The sequence below is a fragment of the Alternaria atra genome (assembly GCF_907166805.1).
Source record: "Alternaria atra isolate CS162 genome assembly, contig: 22, whole genome shotgun sequence".
Taxonomy (NCBI): Eukaryota; Fungi; Ascomycota; class Dothideomycetes; order Pleosporales; family Pleosporaceae; genus Alternaria; species Alternaria atra.
Window position 1 is genome coordinate 857,587 of NW_025091320.1, and position 15,743 is coordinate 873,329.

A 15,743-nucleotide genomic window follows, 5' to 3' on the forward strand; every position below is an offset into this window, starting at 1 on the left:
CTCCAGTGGCTACAGGCCCGGTACAACTGTATGATCAGTGCGGCGGGCAAACATGGCAGGGTTCGACAACCTGCAACCAGGGATTGGTTTGCTTCAAGGTTGACGAATACTATTCACAGTGCCAGAAACCATCTTAGAGGAGTGGAATGCAAGAGGATGATGTTGCAAGATCAACATCTTTTGGTTTTTCGGTGGTGACCAAGTTATCCTGGTAGTCCATGTGTGTCACAGCATGAGTGGAGGTGGGAACTAGCAATTGTAGCTTGCCGCAATACAGGGTTGAAACTAAGATTGAAGAAGGGTCGTGATTAGACACAGTATATCACTGGCGCTTGCATTGACGTGACAGCCCATCGGGGTCGGCATTGTCTTTCTCTTTTATCCTACTCCAAAACTCTTACAACTTTGCCTTGAGTCCAAAGCTCTTTTCCACAGCCTCAACTCCCTTCTTCGCAACATCCTCATCCTGACTCGGCAGTCCCGTACTACACCCAACAGCCCCAACAACGACCCCATCCTTCACAATTGGCACACCACCCGCAATTGTCATAAATCTGCCTCCGTTGCTGTGATTAATGCCATATGCAGGCCCACCAGGGTACACGTTGTCTTTGTATACCGAGGTAGGCGCTCTATGACCTGCAGCTGTGAAGGCTTTATCGATGGCGATGTTGATAGACGTAAGCTTTGCTCCTTCCATCCGGGCGAAGGCGAGCAGATGGCATGCATTGTCCATGATGGCGATGTTCATTGGTACATTGATTTCTTTTGATCGTTGCTCGGCAGCGGCGAGAGCGATACGGGCTCCGTCGAGGGTTAGCGTTGGAATGGATTTCGTACTCATGATGACTTTTGATGGTAGGGCTTGGATAGTGTGTTAAAGGAAATGCGCTGGTGGACGCGATGATAAGGTGCTGAAGATGGACCTCGGATATTGCAGGAGGCAGGCGTGTATGACGTAGACGCGTCGTGATTGGTTGGCGATGCGGAAGCCGCTTGGACAATCGCGTCCTTTCGCGGGTCCGCTTCATCCTCCAACATCAACCTTCATCGTGCATCATATCTACCCTCGCACCCGCCTTACTTATGACGAGGTACCGGCACTCAGCGATACATTTGACCGACGTGAATCTGCATGGCACAGTCCATGTTGAAGCTCGAATGGAAGAGATGTACACGGCCAGACCTGAAGGCATCAGCAAGTGTGAGTTCTGAATCTGGTTGATCACAGGAGCCTGCTATGTCCAGCAGCCTTATAGATCAGGGTACTCACATTATGCTTTTGATCAGTAGAGATGTTCGTCGCCGACGGTTCCTCCCACAGTGCCTGGCCACCTCATTATATCCTCTCATATTCAGTTTTCTGTTCACGTCTCGAAGTCTACAGGTGATAGACCCTTCATTCTTTGTCCACGAGTCGTGAACTTGAGATTTCTATCCTCGTTATTCCAACACCAGTTCTTACTGTTCCCCTCATTGCAATGAGACCGAATTAGAGTGCGATCGAAATTTGGAGGAGCTTGCGTTGAAATTGGTATCGCAAACGCGAAGTCTACAGTCGAACGCGCACCGTCATGGAGCCCCATCGAGTGCGTATATGCCGTCTTATTAGGATTTCACTGAGTGTCACCGTGCGTTGCGATGTCTTCCTTTCACTTCAGTGCGATGAACGCATTAGTGTGGATGCGGCCACTGCACGACAGTCACGTGCCTTTCTCACCTTCACTTATGCAAACTACCCTAGGAACGAATCTAGTGCGTCATGCACTGTTCGCGATACAATTCCCCGAAACTACTCTTTCGGACGACATCAACCACACACGAGTCTCAACTTCCGCGACCCACTTTGTGAGCTACTAATCTGTACACACCATGAAGGAAGAGGACATTCTCGCCCGCCATTCTCGACCTCAGAAGCACTCGGCCTGGATTCCGAAGAAACGCGACTGGCGTTACGCGACCGGCGTCTTCAAACATGATGATCTCGAGGGTGCGCAGAAAGGTCGGTCAGCATGGGATGACATGGACTACGATTACCAAGTTGCAGATACACGGAAGAGCAGGGGCCGGAGTGGTAGTAGGCAGAGCGACAGCAACGACAAAGCGCTCAGCAGATGTGTCTCTGTATCGGATACCCAAGATAGCATCAAAGGGAAGCGTTTACTGGGATCTCCGAAGACTATCGTAAGTGTCGAGCCACTCAAGAAAAAGGCGAAGAAGGCGCAGAGGAACGTATGGCAGTCGGTGTCGCAACTCTATCAGATAGGCAATTTCAAGACAGAAGACGAACAGCCAGCCTACGAGACTTACAGCTTGACGGTCAGACTACGCTTTCCAGGCAGACTCACCATCGAGAACGCGCTTCCGCACATGGCTATACCAGGCTCGACCGAGCGTACACAGCTACCGAACACGCCCGTGAAGTTGAAAATGCCTTCCACCTCCGATACCCCGGCCACAGCTCGCACTGCAACGTCGCCTCACGCTCCACATACGCTGGACTCCATCGAATCTGTACACACATACCCTCTTTTTCAGAGAACATGGGTCGATGAGACAAAGGACTTCAATATGCGGGCAGTTCGCGGGGGTTTGCAAAAGTCTGGTTCCACGGCCAAGGACCTTGGAGTCAACTACACATGGTATAATGATGCGGTTCCAGTGGATGCCTTGCTTCCTCCAGGGGTACCTCTATCTGCTAAAGAATTCAACGCTTACTATCCTCATCACGTTCGATGGAGGGGCGTAATGCTTCGATTGGCAAACAACGACTACCGTGGGCAAGACATCATGGGCATGCAGGTAAGTTGGCGTCTTCCGATGATGTTAAGACGGACCATAGCTAATCACGATTCAGGCGTTTTTCCGTGGTCCGCCTACGACCAACATGTCAGGCGTAGTGATGAACCAAGTGCAACGCGACTCAGTCAAGAACGTCATAGTAGGCTTTAAGACCGACACCACCAAGGGAAAGCATGATGGGAATTTATATACCGATCAGCTCGAACCGGGCAGGTACATCGCAGAGAGGCGCAGCGGTTACACATTACCGACATTTGGCGATCTATTACGCGGCCTACATCATCTGCCATCTGGTCTTGACGCTCGCGGCCTCACAGAGTGCCTGAGCTGGTATCTCAATTTCCGTGACTCTTTCACGCCCCAACTCGACTTGAACGTCTTACACAGCCAAGCTCTAATTCGCGCGCTTCGTATACCTCTAAAGCGGTTCGGTCCCCAAAGGTAAAACTCACGCCACGGATATTATTTGAGACAATTAGCTGACTTTCAGATAGTACGTTCTATCTCTATTGTATACGTTAGTTTAGGTAGAGGAACCTCGCGATAGCGTTGAACATTCTGCTGTCTACATAGGCAGGTCTAAGATATTGTTTAACATTCCCCTACCAACGTAGGCGGCAACGCGTTAAATGTTCAACTCTAGATTACCGTTTTTGCTGACAGCTCGATAGACCTAGACTGCAATGCACTCGAAGAATGGAAGACGTGGGGGAGATTCGAGGAGCGGAAGGTGTTCTACGAGCCAGCGAAGACAGCGTCGACGAAGATCGAGGTCACGGACCAGAAGAGATCACAACTGCACATGAATCTAGATGACCATGAGGTCAAACTTGACGTCCAGCTACCACTCCGGCATGTTCTCGTGTTCCCTTTTCTCGCACTACATGGTGTTGTGGGCGAAGCGCTCAAGCTAGGTATTGAGAAAGCTGATGCCCGGAAAGCTGAGGCGGAAGCTGCAGAAGGAAGAAGGATGTTGGAGGCTAAGTGGGCTGCAAGACTAGCTGAAAACGCGGATCCCGAAGGAGAGCAAGAAGTACCAGAGATAGCTAAGGAGCCCGAACCAGTCGTCAAACCAGAAGAGCAGATAGAAGGACCCTATCGCATGCGAAGACGAGCCTTAACGATGGAAGCACTGCGTACTCTTGCTCCAGCACCGAAGAAAACTCCAACCGCACCGCCAGTGAATGGAGGTCCATTTGTTTACCGCACACCGACTGGGCCAAGCGCAGCAGCATCTTCCACTCAGAGTATTGGTAGACAGCCATTCGTGCCGCCTGAGCTTACGTATTCTAATCGGGTTTGGGGCGCGCCTGCACCTTCCTCTGCGTATGCGCCTCATCCGGCATACGAACGGAGGGAGTATGACTCGACAAGGTTGGCGGATCAGCGTGGTGGGAGGGAAGATGGCCGTGGTGCATCATATCACCAAAGGGGGCAATAGTGTGGAAGCTTTGGGCAAATGATGCGACTCCAGGCATGTTGGTCGAGAAGTGGATCGGGGCGTTGTGGACACAATCGATACCAGAAGTGAACGGGAGAACAGTCTGAAGCGTTGCATAGTAATTCATGACACTACTCACAGCTCCTACCACAAACGGAGAGTCTTGAGTTGTGGGAGGCTATTTATTCCAACGACTTTGAGGTTTTTGGAGTACTGGCTTAGGTTGCGATTCCACCGCGTCACCAAAAGTAGCGAAGTGTGACATCCTTTTTCCTTACGTGAAATACACGTTTCGTCTGTGCAACCGACTTGTCAAGATCGTGCAGACCAGGAAGACCCTCGTAGTACGGGACGCCACGAAGTAGATCACCCGAGACCGAATTCAACAGTTTTGTGAGAAAATTGCCGTAAATGGCAAGTTGAGATCTGAAACTGCACGTTTTGGCGAGTTTGTGGTTCGCTTGGATGAATCGGAACCAAACCGTGTTATGGAACCTTCTGAGAACCTGGCAGAGACAGGCAAGGCTGGGAACACCCGGTCGTCGAGGAAGAACACTTGGTGATGCTGTAGCTATGATATTGTAAAGGTTGTCTGTTAAGCTGGACCGATCCTAGTATGGAGGATGAGAGTTGTTTTTTTATCAGAGTCCTCGATTGGCATGTTATCGTGGGGAACACGCTAAGAGGCGGCAGACACGTTGGAAGCAGCCTCCTCTTCTTGCGCCCCGCCAGCTATTTCGAAACCACCGGAAACGCTGCCGAGCATTGCACGTTTGTGAGTGTTGTCGTCAGTGTAGCAAGTCAGAAGATCCGCAAATCAACGAATGATTGGCACAGGGGTAGTTCGGGCGCCTCAACGATGACGATAGCCTCGAATGCGTCAACCTCAATTCGGACGGCACGGCCGCCCGACCCTGCTTCTCTAGTCGCACGCCCGCCACGCCCTCGTGGCTGCCTCTCCTTGTGCGAAGTAGTTGCGCCTCTCACTAGCTTGTTAATGTATGTTGTTTAGTATTTTATGTGTTTATCTAGCACTCTACCGTGACTTGAACGAGCGCACCTCCGCGGCCAAAACGAGATAGGAGAGGTTCAATGCCCGACCAGCAGCGCCGCTCATGGCACCAGCCTGAAGTTACTAATCTGTCCCCCGACTCGTATACGGCCCAGAAACTGGTATGCATGGCTACAGACTACGCACGTCGACAAGCTAAGAATAGTAGGAACATGCGACAGCTGAACATCTGCACCTCACCTCGAGGCGCTACTTCATCGGTCCTATCCCGGTATGCTTCCCCAAATTCCCTCTCAGGCCATGGCTCACATACAAGTAGACAGCATGGCTGAGCAAACACCGGCGCGACTGGTATAAGCACCACCTCCGAATCAACTACTCGACGCGCACTGCGACCTTCTCTTCGGATCCACGCGAGGCGCGCCAACGACGGCTGAGTGGCCTCGAAGGCCCCAGTTCCTCTGCCCTCTTCCAACATAGTTTCCCCCAGCCCGAAGAACTCGAAGCAGAGGAGGAAGATGGCGCGCAGGATTTGGAAGCCAGCGGGGCCAATGGCGCAACAGATGCCACGGCGGCGACCCCACCTACCTTACAAGTCCCACGTGCTTCAGACCAAAAGAGCGATGTCATGGAAGATGCCGAGTACGATGAGTTTGTAGACGCGCCCTCAGAGCCAGAAGACGAGGACGCTGAACCTCACGGACGCACATTCCGCCGATCCAGCTCCAAAACATTCATCACCGCATCCTCTATACCTACAGACGGAGATGGAAATGAGGGCGAATCAGACGAAAGACCGCTGCAGGAGCAACAGCAACAACAAGCACAGGCAAGTGGCTTACATGTTCCTTCAGGCCAAGAGGAGACAGGATCAAAGTCACTGGGCAAACGCCCACTGTCCAATGTAGAGAGCCTTGGGAATCCTACATCAACCATCGGAGCAGCTTCTGTGGATGCAAACTCCACATCGTCATTGCTGCGTAACGCTGACATGAACAAGGCACCGGCTTCCGCTGATGTCGATTCGAAACCGCCCGCGAAAGGTATAATGGCGAAAGTGAGGAGGAGATCGGGAATGATGTCTTCTTCTTCAGGACAGCTCCAAGAAACAGACCCTGCCACAGGAGATTTGACACGCAAGAAGTCAAACCTACGGAATCTCGTAAAGTTTGATATTCCAGAAGACTCGAGACGCGCCACACTCCATCTCAAAGCGAAGAAAGCGCAGATGACCGTGCAGCGAGCAGGCACCAAGGTGAGACGACAGAAGATCAAAGATGGACTTGTTGTCAAGATGGAGCGCATGCTTGTGCGAGTCGATGCCGCCGCAGAGGTTCCAGAGGATTTCGACGAAAACGTAAACCAAAGGGTCGTGTCCCGTGTCAAAGAAAAGTGGCGCGAGTATATGATCGTCTGCCGCCACAGTCACGTCAATGATGCTGAGTTTGTGCTACAGTTCTATCAGACTCGGGTGCGTTCCTCTACTTGATTCTTTTCGCGTCGAGTTACTAATTTCATTGACAGGTCATCCCGGAGATCGAGCACGCGGGAGCAGGCAAGAAGGCTGCATACGAAGTTCCGCTGGGTAGGAAGACCTGCAAAGTCAATCTCTACTCATCGTTAGACAAGTCAATGGTCGTGTCCTCACCAGGTTCACGCGAGACCTTGATCTTCATCATGCAAGCTCGGACCGCGTCCAACGCGGTAGAGTGGTATACCTTCCTCCGAAACGTTCTCGGCTGGCAGCGCGCTTCCGAACTCCAAATCAATATACCAGACATGAGCTTGAGTATACGGATAGCCAACCCATTCGAGAAGCTGGAGGCGTCGCAAAACAAAGTGCAAACTGCAGAGAATACGGAGGAGGCTCTACTGAGAACTATGCAAGAAGAGCAGGCAGTGGCACAAGAACTGATTAGACGTTGCTTAGATCAACTACAAGATACACCAGAGTGGGCGGACGTGCTGGAGTCGTGGATAAGAGATCAGCGCATAGGTCTCGCCTGGAAGCGTTACGACCGCCTTGAATGGATACATGGAGCGAACGAGCGCAAGATGTACGGCACTATAGCGATGCTGAAGTCGCACGAACTGGAACTGAGGCCAAAGACGCACTATCCTACGACTGCAGTGACAAGAAAAAAGCACAAGACGTTGATTGAACCGGTTCCTGTCGAAGGCTTCCTTATCAGACTCACCGGACAGCGCGGACGGGCACAACGACTAGGACTCATGTACCATAAGCAGCTCTATTTCGCTAGCCACGATCAGTATCTTGTCTTCTCACGGCCAACAAAGGTCACTCCGCCTCCACCTCCGAGACTACCTGCGTCGGAGAATGCGAACGTACCGACAGCGCAAGCAATCAAGGACACAGTACCAGAGAGCTGGGCTGTCAATCCGTATGCCACGCAGGATGGTCAGATTGAATGGTTGATGGAGGGGCACTCAGGCACCACAGAGGCTAGGCGGCTGCACGACGAAGATGCAGCAGATGAAGCTGCTCGCAAAGAGCAAAATCTGCTCAACTGCGACGGCTACATCGACCTGGCAGACGTTGTAAAAGTCCGCAAAGCCCAACTGGGTGCTAGCCCCGCTGATCAGGACCTGGAGGAGGGCTCAGATGTGGACTTTGACGAAGAGGTTGATGACTCTATGCGCAACGACGGAGCTACGAACGACCTTGACATTGATCGCACTCTCGAACTGGTCATGAAGAATGGCCTCATCATTCGCCTACAGGTATGCGATTCTTAAACATACGACCTGCTTTCTCGACTGATCAGATATTTAGGCCGCAGACAAAGCTCGTCGAAAAGAGTGGATACAACATCTACGCGCTCTCGCCAAGTACTGGAAACACCGTACTGCATCTGACATTGCACTCTACAAAGCCACACGTAGTCGCAACCTCAGCGCCCTTAAGATTGACGAAGAGACAGAAGCACACGTTGGGCAGTTTGCCAGAAAATGGGAGGTGACTCAATCATTCGCCTCACCACAGCTCTACAACATGTGTGGCATTGCTTGTTGTCGCAGCATCCATATGAGCGGAATGCTGTATCGGAAGCCGCGTATACATGCGCCCTTCACACGATGCAGCGTTCTACTCACCGCCGGTACTCTACTGATATTCCGCGATGTCTTGCGAAGCAGGGTCGGCAAACAATTGGCGCACATTCACCACGAGCGCATAGCAAATCTCGATCTCAAGGACTGTTATATTTACTCTGGTCTCCTAACAGAGAACGACCTCCTCTACCAGAATCAGACCTTCGATGCGAACAAACCAGGTCATCATGCCCTTCCACGCATCTATCTAGAAGACGGCTGGACGTCTACCGACGAGGATGTCATGACTACGTTCGTTATCTGGCATGGAAAAGCAAAGAGCTGGTTCCGCGCTGAAGAGGGTGCAGGTGGTGGCGAACAGACTCGCAAAGAAGGCAAGCGGACAAAGTTGAAAAGAGTGGCTAAGCTTGGCAGCAAAGGCCGTAGTGTGGTCTTTAGGGCTCGGTCGCGTGCCGAGCGAGATCATTGGGTATTAGCCATACAGAATGAGATCGAGAGGATCCAAGGTGATAATTCGGACTTCAGACTTGAAGAGAGTGGTGACAAGGGGATGTCGAACGGTAATGTTAATGGGAGTAATATAGGTACATAGTATGAGGATGGTTTAGGCACGGTGGCGAAGGTTTGCATTGTACTTTGGCGCATCACTCTAGGTTAGTGTACTCAGTTATTGGCATTTGGGACTGTACACGGCGGCCTACGTTTTGAGCATATATAATATTACATACTTGTTGTTATTAGCTTGTAAGAGTATTTATACTATATTCACATCCTCTTGCTGAAAGGACCACAATAGTTTTCGAAGGAATGTGTTCTGTGAATCTCAGTTTCGGATAAGAGCGGGAGGTTTTATATGCACAGGTTCAGACTGAGGATCTCGCCCACGAGCGTTCACGTTACCACCCCGGGTAGCAGACTAATTCCGCTAGCGCTACTCTGTAGACTGTCGCGCGAACGCCCTCACATTCACCCCCAAATTGATGCCACGCGTTGCTCTTGCCTAATAGGCTCACCCACGCTGCAGCCTTGGCGTTATCAAAACACGCTCGACCCACTCTCTGCAGAAACAAACGACGGCTCCCATTGATAAATATCGCAAAACCCCGCCCTCACCTTCTATTAACCCATTGTCTCTTCTACACTCGTTTCAAAGAACTCGCTGTCTCCCCTTCAACTGCGAAACAACTTAATCAATACCTTTGATCTTCTCAACCACACTCACTCACAACAAGTAACCACAATTCCAATGGCTATCTTCAAGAGCCTTCTCGCGGCCACCGCCCTCGTCAACGTCGCCTTCGTAGGTACCGCGTACTCTTCGGATGTTGCGTCGGTTGTTACGTCCATCCAGCTCGTCACTTCGGTGACCTATGTCGCCCCGCCCGCGGCTTCGTCTAGCACACACTGCAACACTTTGACTGTTACAGAGGTCGTACCTCCTAGCACCGTGACGGTTACTGCTCCTCCTCCTGGTGTTAGCGGTACCAACACTGTGTCTTCCTCCGAATCCGTCGACGTGACCATCCAGACTTCCACGCGGTCGTCTACCGTCTCAAAGGTATTTGGAACTGAGCCCTGTACCTATGTCACTTCCAGCAAAGCCATTATCGCTACCGGCTGCCACATGCCTTCGACCTCGTCGTCTAACAACTCAAAGGTATGGCCGACAGAGATCTGTGCCACTAGCATTGACATTGTCACCCGCAACGGCGAAGTTTTGACTGTCACTGGTTGCCATGGACATTCAGGCCTCCTTCCTGTAAGCTCCCACCCAGTGAGACGAAAGAATTTACAAGCAGTCAGCTAATTTTCTTCACAGCCTACCGCCACAGCCACCTTGAGCAAGACCAGAATTGTCCCTGTGCCGTCAGCTAGCGCTACTACCAACTTCACTGGAACCGCGACCACTGGAAGCGTGTTCATGCCTTCTATGAGCCATTCGCACACTTTCCATGTGAACGGCACCAAGCCTGCTAGCGCTACCGGAACCGGTGGTGCTAGTGCCAGCGCCTCCTACACGGCCCCTTTCCTTCCTCCCTTCACCGATGCGGCGGATGCTACTCAAGTGGGCGCTGCCGTCCTCTTTGGCGGTGTCTTGATGGCTCTCTTCGGAGCCTAAACATCTCGATTTAAGGGTTGCCCAGAAATAGGTTCGGAGTTTTCAGACCGGGAATTTACAAGTTGATGGTGGACGGTCATCATTTCAGGTATATGACCTGGGGTTGGTCTACAAGCTCCGCCTTTGGACCCCTACATTGTATATTAGATGACGAGTAACGTATGATGCTCGGTAATGAACTTCACGATCCCAATGCTCTTGTTTCTGCCGTGTGAACGCCCATGACCAGTTGCCTCCCTGATCTAGAACAGAAATAGATCAATATGAGTTGTGTGTTGAATAGACGAAAGACAACTGAGGTCATAAGATACAGAGCTACGTGCTGACACTTCTTGATGCAAAAAACATAACGCAACAAATCTGATAAGCAAATGGCCAGGATTGTTGACGAGTGAATGTGGTGAGGTTGCGGAAAGATGGGACGGGGGTTGCGCGTTACCGGAAGCGGAATGGCTTTTGTTGCCCCACGGCGGCGGGCGATCTCACACAGTGAGTGGGCAAATCTTTGAGTCACTGCGAACCAACTACTTGGACGCTTCCACTCCGTCTCCGCTCAGCACACCGAAATACACACCACTCGACCCATTCCGAGAGTCGCCCGCATCGACGACTACACGAAAACTCTGAGAATCCCTGTCCACAAGCGAGGAACAATACTAGAAGCGACCCCACTCGGCGACAGTCGAACGACGTTACCCTACACCACAAAGGAGAAGACGAAGAGCACACATTCAAGATGTCTCTCACAAATTGCCGATTCTACGAGGAGAAGTACCCGGAGGTGGAGAGCTTCGTCATGGTCAACGTGAAGCAGATTGCAGAGATGGGCGCATACGTCAAGCTGCTAGAATACGGTGGGTTCAGGGCATATTGAAGGTATCGCGAGCGAGGCTAAGGGAATACAGACAACATCGACGGCATGATCTTGCTTTCCGAACTTTCGCGAAGACGTATTCGATCCATCCAGAAGCTCATTCGAGTTGGCCGCAACGAGGTCGTCGTCGTACTCCGTGTAGACAAGGACAAGGGTTACATCGATTTGTCAAAGCGCCGAGTGTCGCCTGAGGACATTGTCAAGTGCGAGGAGCGATACAACAAGTCAAAGATGGTACACAGCATCATGCGCCACGTCGCCGAGAAGACTCAGACACCTATCGAGGAGATTTACCAGACTATCGGCTGGCCGCTGAACAAGAAGTACGGACATTCGATCGATGCTTTCAAGCTTAGCATTACCAACCCAGAGGTCTGGAACGACGTTACATTCCCCAACGACGTTGTCAAGGAGGAGCTACAGAGCTACATTGGCAAGAGGTTGACACCTCAGCCTACCAAGGTCCGATCGGACATTGAGGGTATGTCCGAGGAATGAAGACAATTTAGATACTCATACTGACATTTGTAGTCACCTGCTTCGGATACGAGGGTATCGACGCTGTCAAGACTGCTCTGCGATGCGCCGAGGCGAAGAACACCCCCGAGAACCAGGTCAAAGTCAAGCTTGTGTCCCCACCTCTTTACGGTATGTGACCACTGAACATGCATTTTCATTCTCTTGCTGACTTCTGCAGTCCTTACCTCTCAATGTCTCGACAAGAACGCCGGTATCGCATGCCTCGAACAAGCAATCGTCGACATCAAGGAGAACATTTCAAAGGCCGGAGGCGACTGCCAGGTCAAGATGGCACCCAAGGCTGTCACCGAGAACGACGATGCCGAGTTGGCTGCACTCATGGAGAAGCGTGAGCGTGAGAACCAGGAAGTCAGCGGTGACGAGGACGAGAGCACGAGTGACGAGGGTGGTGTTGCTGAGGCCGACTAAGCGGCTGGAGGATGACTTGCACACGAGCGACCATGATAATGAAGACCAAGAGGTATCTGCAAAAAGTGGGCACGGGCGTTTGAGGCGTCGATTCGGTGGTTCACGAGCATGCACGCCAGGCATCTCGACATGTACAGCACCTTGTCTTCAGCCGCATGCATATCTGCGTTTGAGCACAGAGGGGAGGGTTACAAAAGCGGCTTCAAGCGGCTCTAGCAGCAAATCAAGAATGAACATGTACTAATGTCCCATATTTCATTGTGGTACCCGCTACGACTGCTTGGTATTGATTTGGCAGCAGACGGGGAGCTTGGGCCGTTTCGCGTTGGTGGGACGCAATGACGCTGGACAGGACTTGACAACGCTCGGCGGTCCACCAATCCAGCTTTTAGCCAACACTAGCACGAACAACCCTGTCTTGTCGTGGATCCTGCTGCTTTGTTGTCTCTCTGACACCGCAGCTTCTTTTCTGCTCAACTCCTCGGCGAGTTGTGTTGTGTTGTTGTGTCGCAGCAGTTTTACTTCCAAGCTCGACGCTACCTCGGTACTTTGTTGCTGGGTACTTTGCCAGAGCTCGACACACTTCTCGTGAAGCTTGATAGACCTTCTACGAGATATAGCTCCTACTGAGCTGCGCCGCAACAATGGTGCGGTGGAACGAGCTGTTCAATGGAGATGGTCAGGATAGGAGACACAGAGTGCAGGATGAGATGAGCGCGCGTATGTCTTTCATATTGTTTCTTCCACGTTCAGCGCTAACACCTGCCAGTTTTGCCCACATCGCGTCGCGAACACCTCCCTCCTCCACCTATCGACCCCAAGGATGTTACCATAGTTGCTCTGCGATTGAAGCACCAGATCGAACAAGTCGTACCCTGTGAGCTCGAAGAGGACCAGATCACCAGGGCGCATAGCAGCATCATCACCGACGCAGTGCTAGAGACTGCGAAGCAAGCTGGAGCTCCCGAGCACAATGCCTGCGTAGTCTTCTGCCTGTTGCAAGTGAAGAAGTGGTTTAAGAAACAAGCTACCGCAGAGCTGTGGGATGCCGACCTACACGAAGTCCGCGCCGTGGCGGCAGAGATCATGGCCAAGCGCCTGATCGAGGCCGAAGAGGATATCGCATACCTGTTCGAGGAGGTGCTACTCAAGCGCTACTCAACACTAATTGATGGAGAGGCAACCACACCTGCTAACGCCATTGAAAAGGCCGTCGATCTCCACGCTGTGACTGTTATCGGATCGTCCGGATACCAGAAGTGCATCAACTACCTATGGCGCGGATGGGTCGTGCAGGATGATGAGGACCCTAGTCGCTTCGTCACGTACGAGAACAAGACCAACACCAGCTACTGGGCACATCTTGATCCCGATCGGATGCGAGTTCCAAAATACCAGAACTGGGTGCAGATCGCTGTGTCAGTCATCTTCCTGGCTCTCTACACTGGTGCTATCAACACCATTAACCCCTCTGGTGACTTGGATGTCGTTGAAGGTCTGCTGTACCTCTTCACTCTAGGTTTCATCTGCGACGAGGCGAACAAGTTCTGGAAGGTTGGACGATTCTACATATCCTTCTGGAACATGTTCAACAGTACCTTGTATGCACTTCTCACGGTCAGCTTCGTCTTGCGCATGATAGCTCTCGGACATCCGGTTAGTGACGAAAAGGACACAAGACGCGAGTACTTGAACAAGATGAGCTACGACTTCCTAGCTTTCACCGCCCCCATGTTCTGGATGCGTCTGCTGCTGTACCTCGACACCTTCCGCTTCTTTGGTGCCATGCTCGTCGTGCTCAAGGTCATGATGCGCGAGTCGCTCATCTTTTTCATGCTACTGCTTGTTGTCATGATAGGATTTTTCCAAGCTTTCATCGGTCTCGACATCGCGGACGACCAGCTGGCAAACGATACTGTCTTTGTCTTCCAAGCCATGCTGAACGCCGTTATGCAGTCTCCTGAATTCGAGGGCTTCGATAACTTCTCGGTACGTCGTATCTCATGTACGCAATTGAATGTGAGCTAACAAACAACAGCCTCCCTTTGGTATCATTCTCTACTACATCTTTACATTCGTCGTCATGGTTATCCTACTAAACGTCCTCATCGCCCTGTACAACTCCGCCTACGAAGACATCACACAGAACGCCATCGACGAGTACATGGCTCTCTTCTCACAGAAAACGATGCAATTCGTTCGCGCTCCAGATGAGAACGTCTTCATCGCTCCCTTCAACCTTATCGAGATGTTTTGCCTTATCCTCCCATTTGAGTGGTGGATGGATGAAAAGCGCTACGACAAACTCAACGACATGGTACGTACCTTTGCCCCCCAGACAAGCCTCACAACTCTACTGTTTATATGATGATTTTCTATGTATTTGCTACTTCAGAGCTTCGGCTATGAGACAATTATCACCTAGTACTGATTACAACACCCCAACACCCATCTCTTCCCACGCTACTTTCAGTCCACAGTCAAGCTGACGCCAAAACAGGTCATGGCAGTAATCTACTCTCCCCTCCTCCTCATCACCGCTATGCTCGAACAACAAGAAGCCTGGGTTGTCAAAGAAAATCGTCGCCGCGGCGAAGACGACGAAGACACTACCATGGAGTGGGAACAGGTCCTTGATGGCTGTGACTTTGAAGCCGATGGCTGGGACAAGAAGGTCCAGGCTTCACGTCCCAACGTCGAATTTGATACTGCCGTCTTAGAGGTCAGACAGTTGAGGAAGGAAGTCGGGGAGTTGAAAGATATGCTGAAGATGTTAGTTGAGGGCAAGAAGGAGGGCTGGGGTGGTGATACGCTTGGTGAGAGCGGGTTGACCAAATTGGATGTGGGAAAATTGGGCATGCAGGGAGAGAGCAGCGAAAATGGGGGAAGGGATGAGTAAGTTTGTTTTTGCTTTTCGCCTCGCGATCAATCCTGTTGTCGCTGTTTTGTCTGTATTGTTTTGGTGTGTTGACTTTCGGGGTGTAGGCGCTATAGGAGCGAGTTTGGAGAGAGCAATGCGAGTGATTGGCACTCCGATTGAGAACGCCTTTCTCTCTCGTTCCACTTCTTCGGTTACATATTACGGAATACTACGAGATACGAGATACGATACGACACTAAGCGACGCGATACGATTCTTTGGCCATATACCCCTCCTTTACGATGGAAATTGTATGTATTTTTCTAAACGGAAACGGCAGAATATTAAACGATCTGATTCTTACACGATGCATTGTTATGGATTATTGTTTTTTTGTTCGACGTTGCTACCTGCAACTGGGATACGTTGCTTATCTTGTGGCGGTGCTGAGATGACGCGTGGCTCCACCAATTAGCGCCATCGCCCCCCCTGGTCTAACTCGCAACGCGCCTCTGCCGCTTAGTTCCCGTTTCCCAGTTCCAGGTTCCCTCCGTCTTTGGAATTATCGCTCATAGATAGTCCGTCATAGCATTTCAGCCGAACCCCTTGCAGCCG

At 51.4% G+C, this 15,743-nt stretch overlaps 6 protein-coding genes across 6 annotated transcripts; 5 read left to right on the forward strand and 1 right to left on the reverse strand.

Annotated features, from left to right (window-relative positions):
• Nucleotides 1-397: 397 nt before the first annotated feature.
• Nucleotides 398-844, reverse strand: ALTATR162_LOCUS3039 (uncharacterized protein; the record flags this gene model as incomplete). The annotated part of the gene is made up of 1 exon (XM_043310645.1): nt 398-844. The coding sequence occupies one exon, from the start codon at nt 842-844 to the stop codon at nt 398-400; it is 447 nt and encodes a 148-aa protein (XP_043166580.1).
• Nucleotides 845-1,872: 1,028 nt separating this feature from the next.
• Nucleotides 1,873-4,243, forward strand: ALTATR162_LOCUS3040 (uncharacterized protein; the record flags this gene model as incomplete). The annotated part of the gene is made up of 4 exons (XM_043310646.1): nt 1,873-2,802; nt 2,858-3,243; nt 3,297-3,319; nt 3,474-4,243. 4 exons carry the CDS (start codon nt 1,873-1,875, stop codon nt 4,241-4,243), a joined length of 2,109 nt encoding a protein of 702 aa, XP_043166581.1.
• Nucleotides 4,244-5,335: 1,092 nt separating this feature from the next.
• Nucleotides 5,336-8,919, forward strand: ALTATR162_LOCUS3041 (uncharacterized protein; the record flags this gene model as incomplete). Its single annotated transcript, XM_043310647.1, has 5 exons — nt 5,336-5,416; nt 5,464-5,526; nt 5,575-6,726; nt 6,780-7,997; nt 8,050-8,919. The coding sequence occupies 5 exons, from the start codon at nt 5,336-5,338 to the stop codon at nt 8,917-8,919; spliced, it is 3,384 nt and encodes a 1,127-aa protein (XP_043166582.1).
• A 654-nt stretch (nt 8,920-9,573) lies between these two features.
• On the forward strand, nt 9,574-10,446 carry ALTATR162_LOCUS3042 (uncharacterized protein; the record flags this gene model as incomplete). The annotated part of the gene is made up of 2 exons (XM_043310648.1): nt 9,574-10,086; nt 10,147-10,446. The coding sequence occupies 2 exons, from the start codon at nt 9,574-9,576 to the stop codon at nt 10,444-10,446; spliced, it is 813 nt and encodes a 270-aa protein (XP_043166583.1).
• A 736-nt stretch (nt 10,447-11,182) lies between these two features.
• Nucleotides 11,183-12,268, forward strand: ALTATR162_LOCUS3043 (uncharacterized protein; the record flags this gene model as incomplete). Its single annotated transcript, XM_043310649.1, has 4 exons — nt 11,183-11,300; nt 11,352-11,801; nt 11,852-11,968; nt 12,018-12,268. The coding sequence occupies 4 exons, from the start codon at nt 11,183-11,185 to the stop codon at nt 12,266-12,268; spliced, it is 936 nt and encodes a 311-aa protein (XP_043166584.1).
• A 644-nt stretch (nt 12,269-12,912) lies between these two features.
• ALTATR162_LOCUS3044 (uncharacterized protein) lies at nt 12,913-15,167 on the forward strand (the record flags this gene model as incomplete). Its single annotated transcript, XM_043310650.1, has 4 exons — nt 12,913-12,988; nt 13,038-14,257; nt 14,307-14,585; nt 14,769-15,167. 4 exons carry the CDS (start codon nt 12,913-12,915, stop codon nt 15,165-15,167), a joined length of 1,974 nt encoding a protein of 657 aa, XP_043166585.1.
• Between the last annotated feature and the right edge of the window lie 576 nt (nt 15,168-15,743).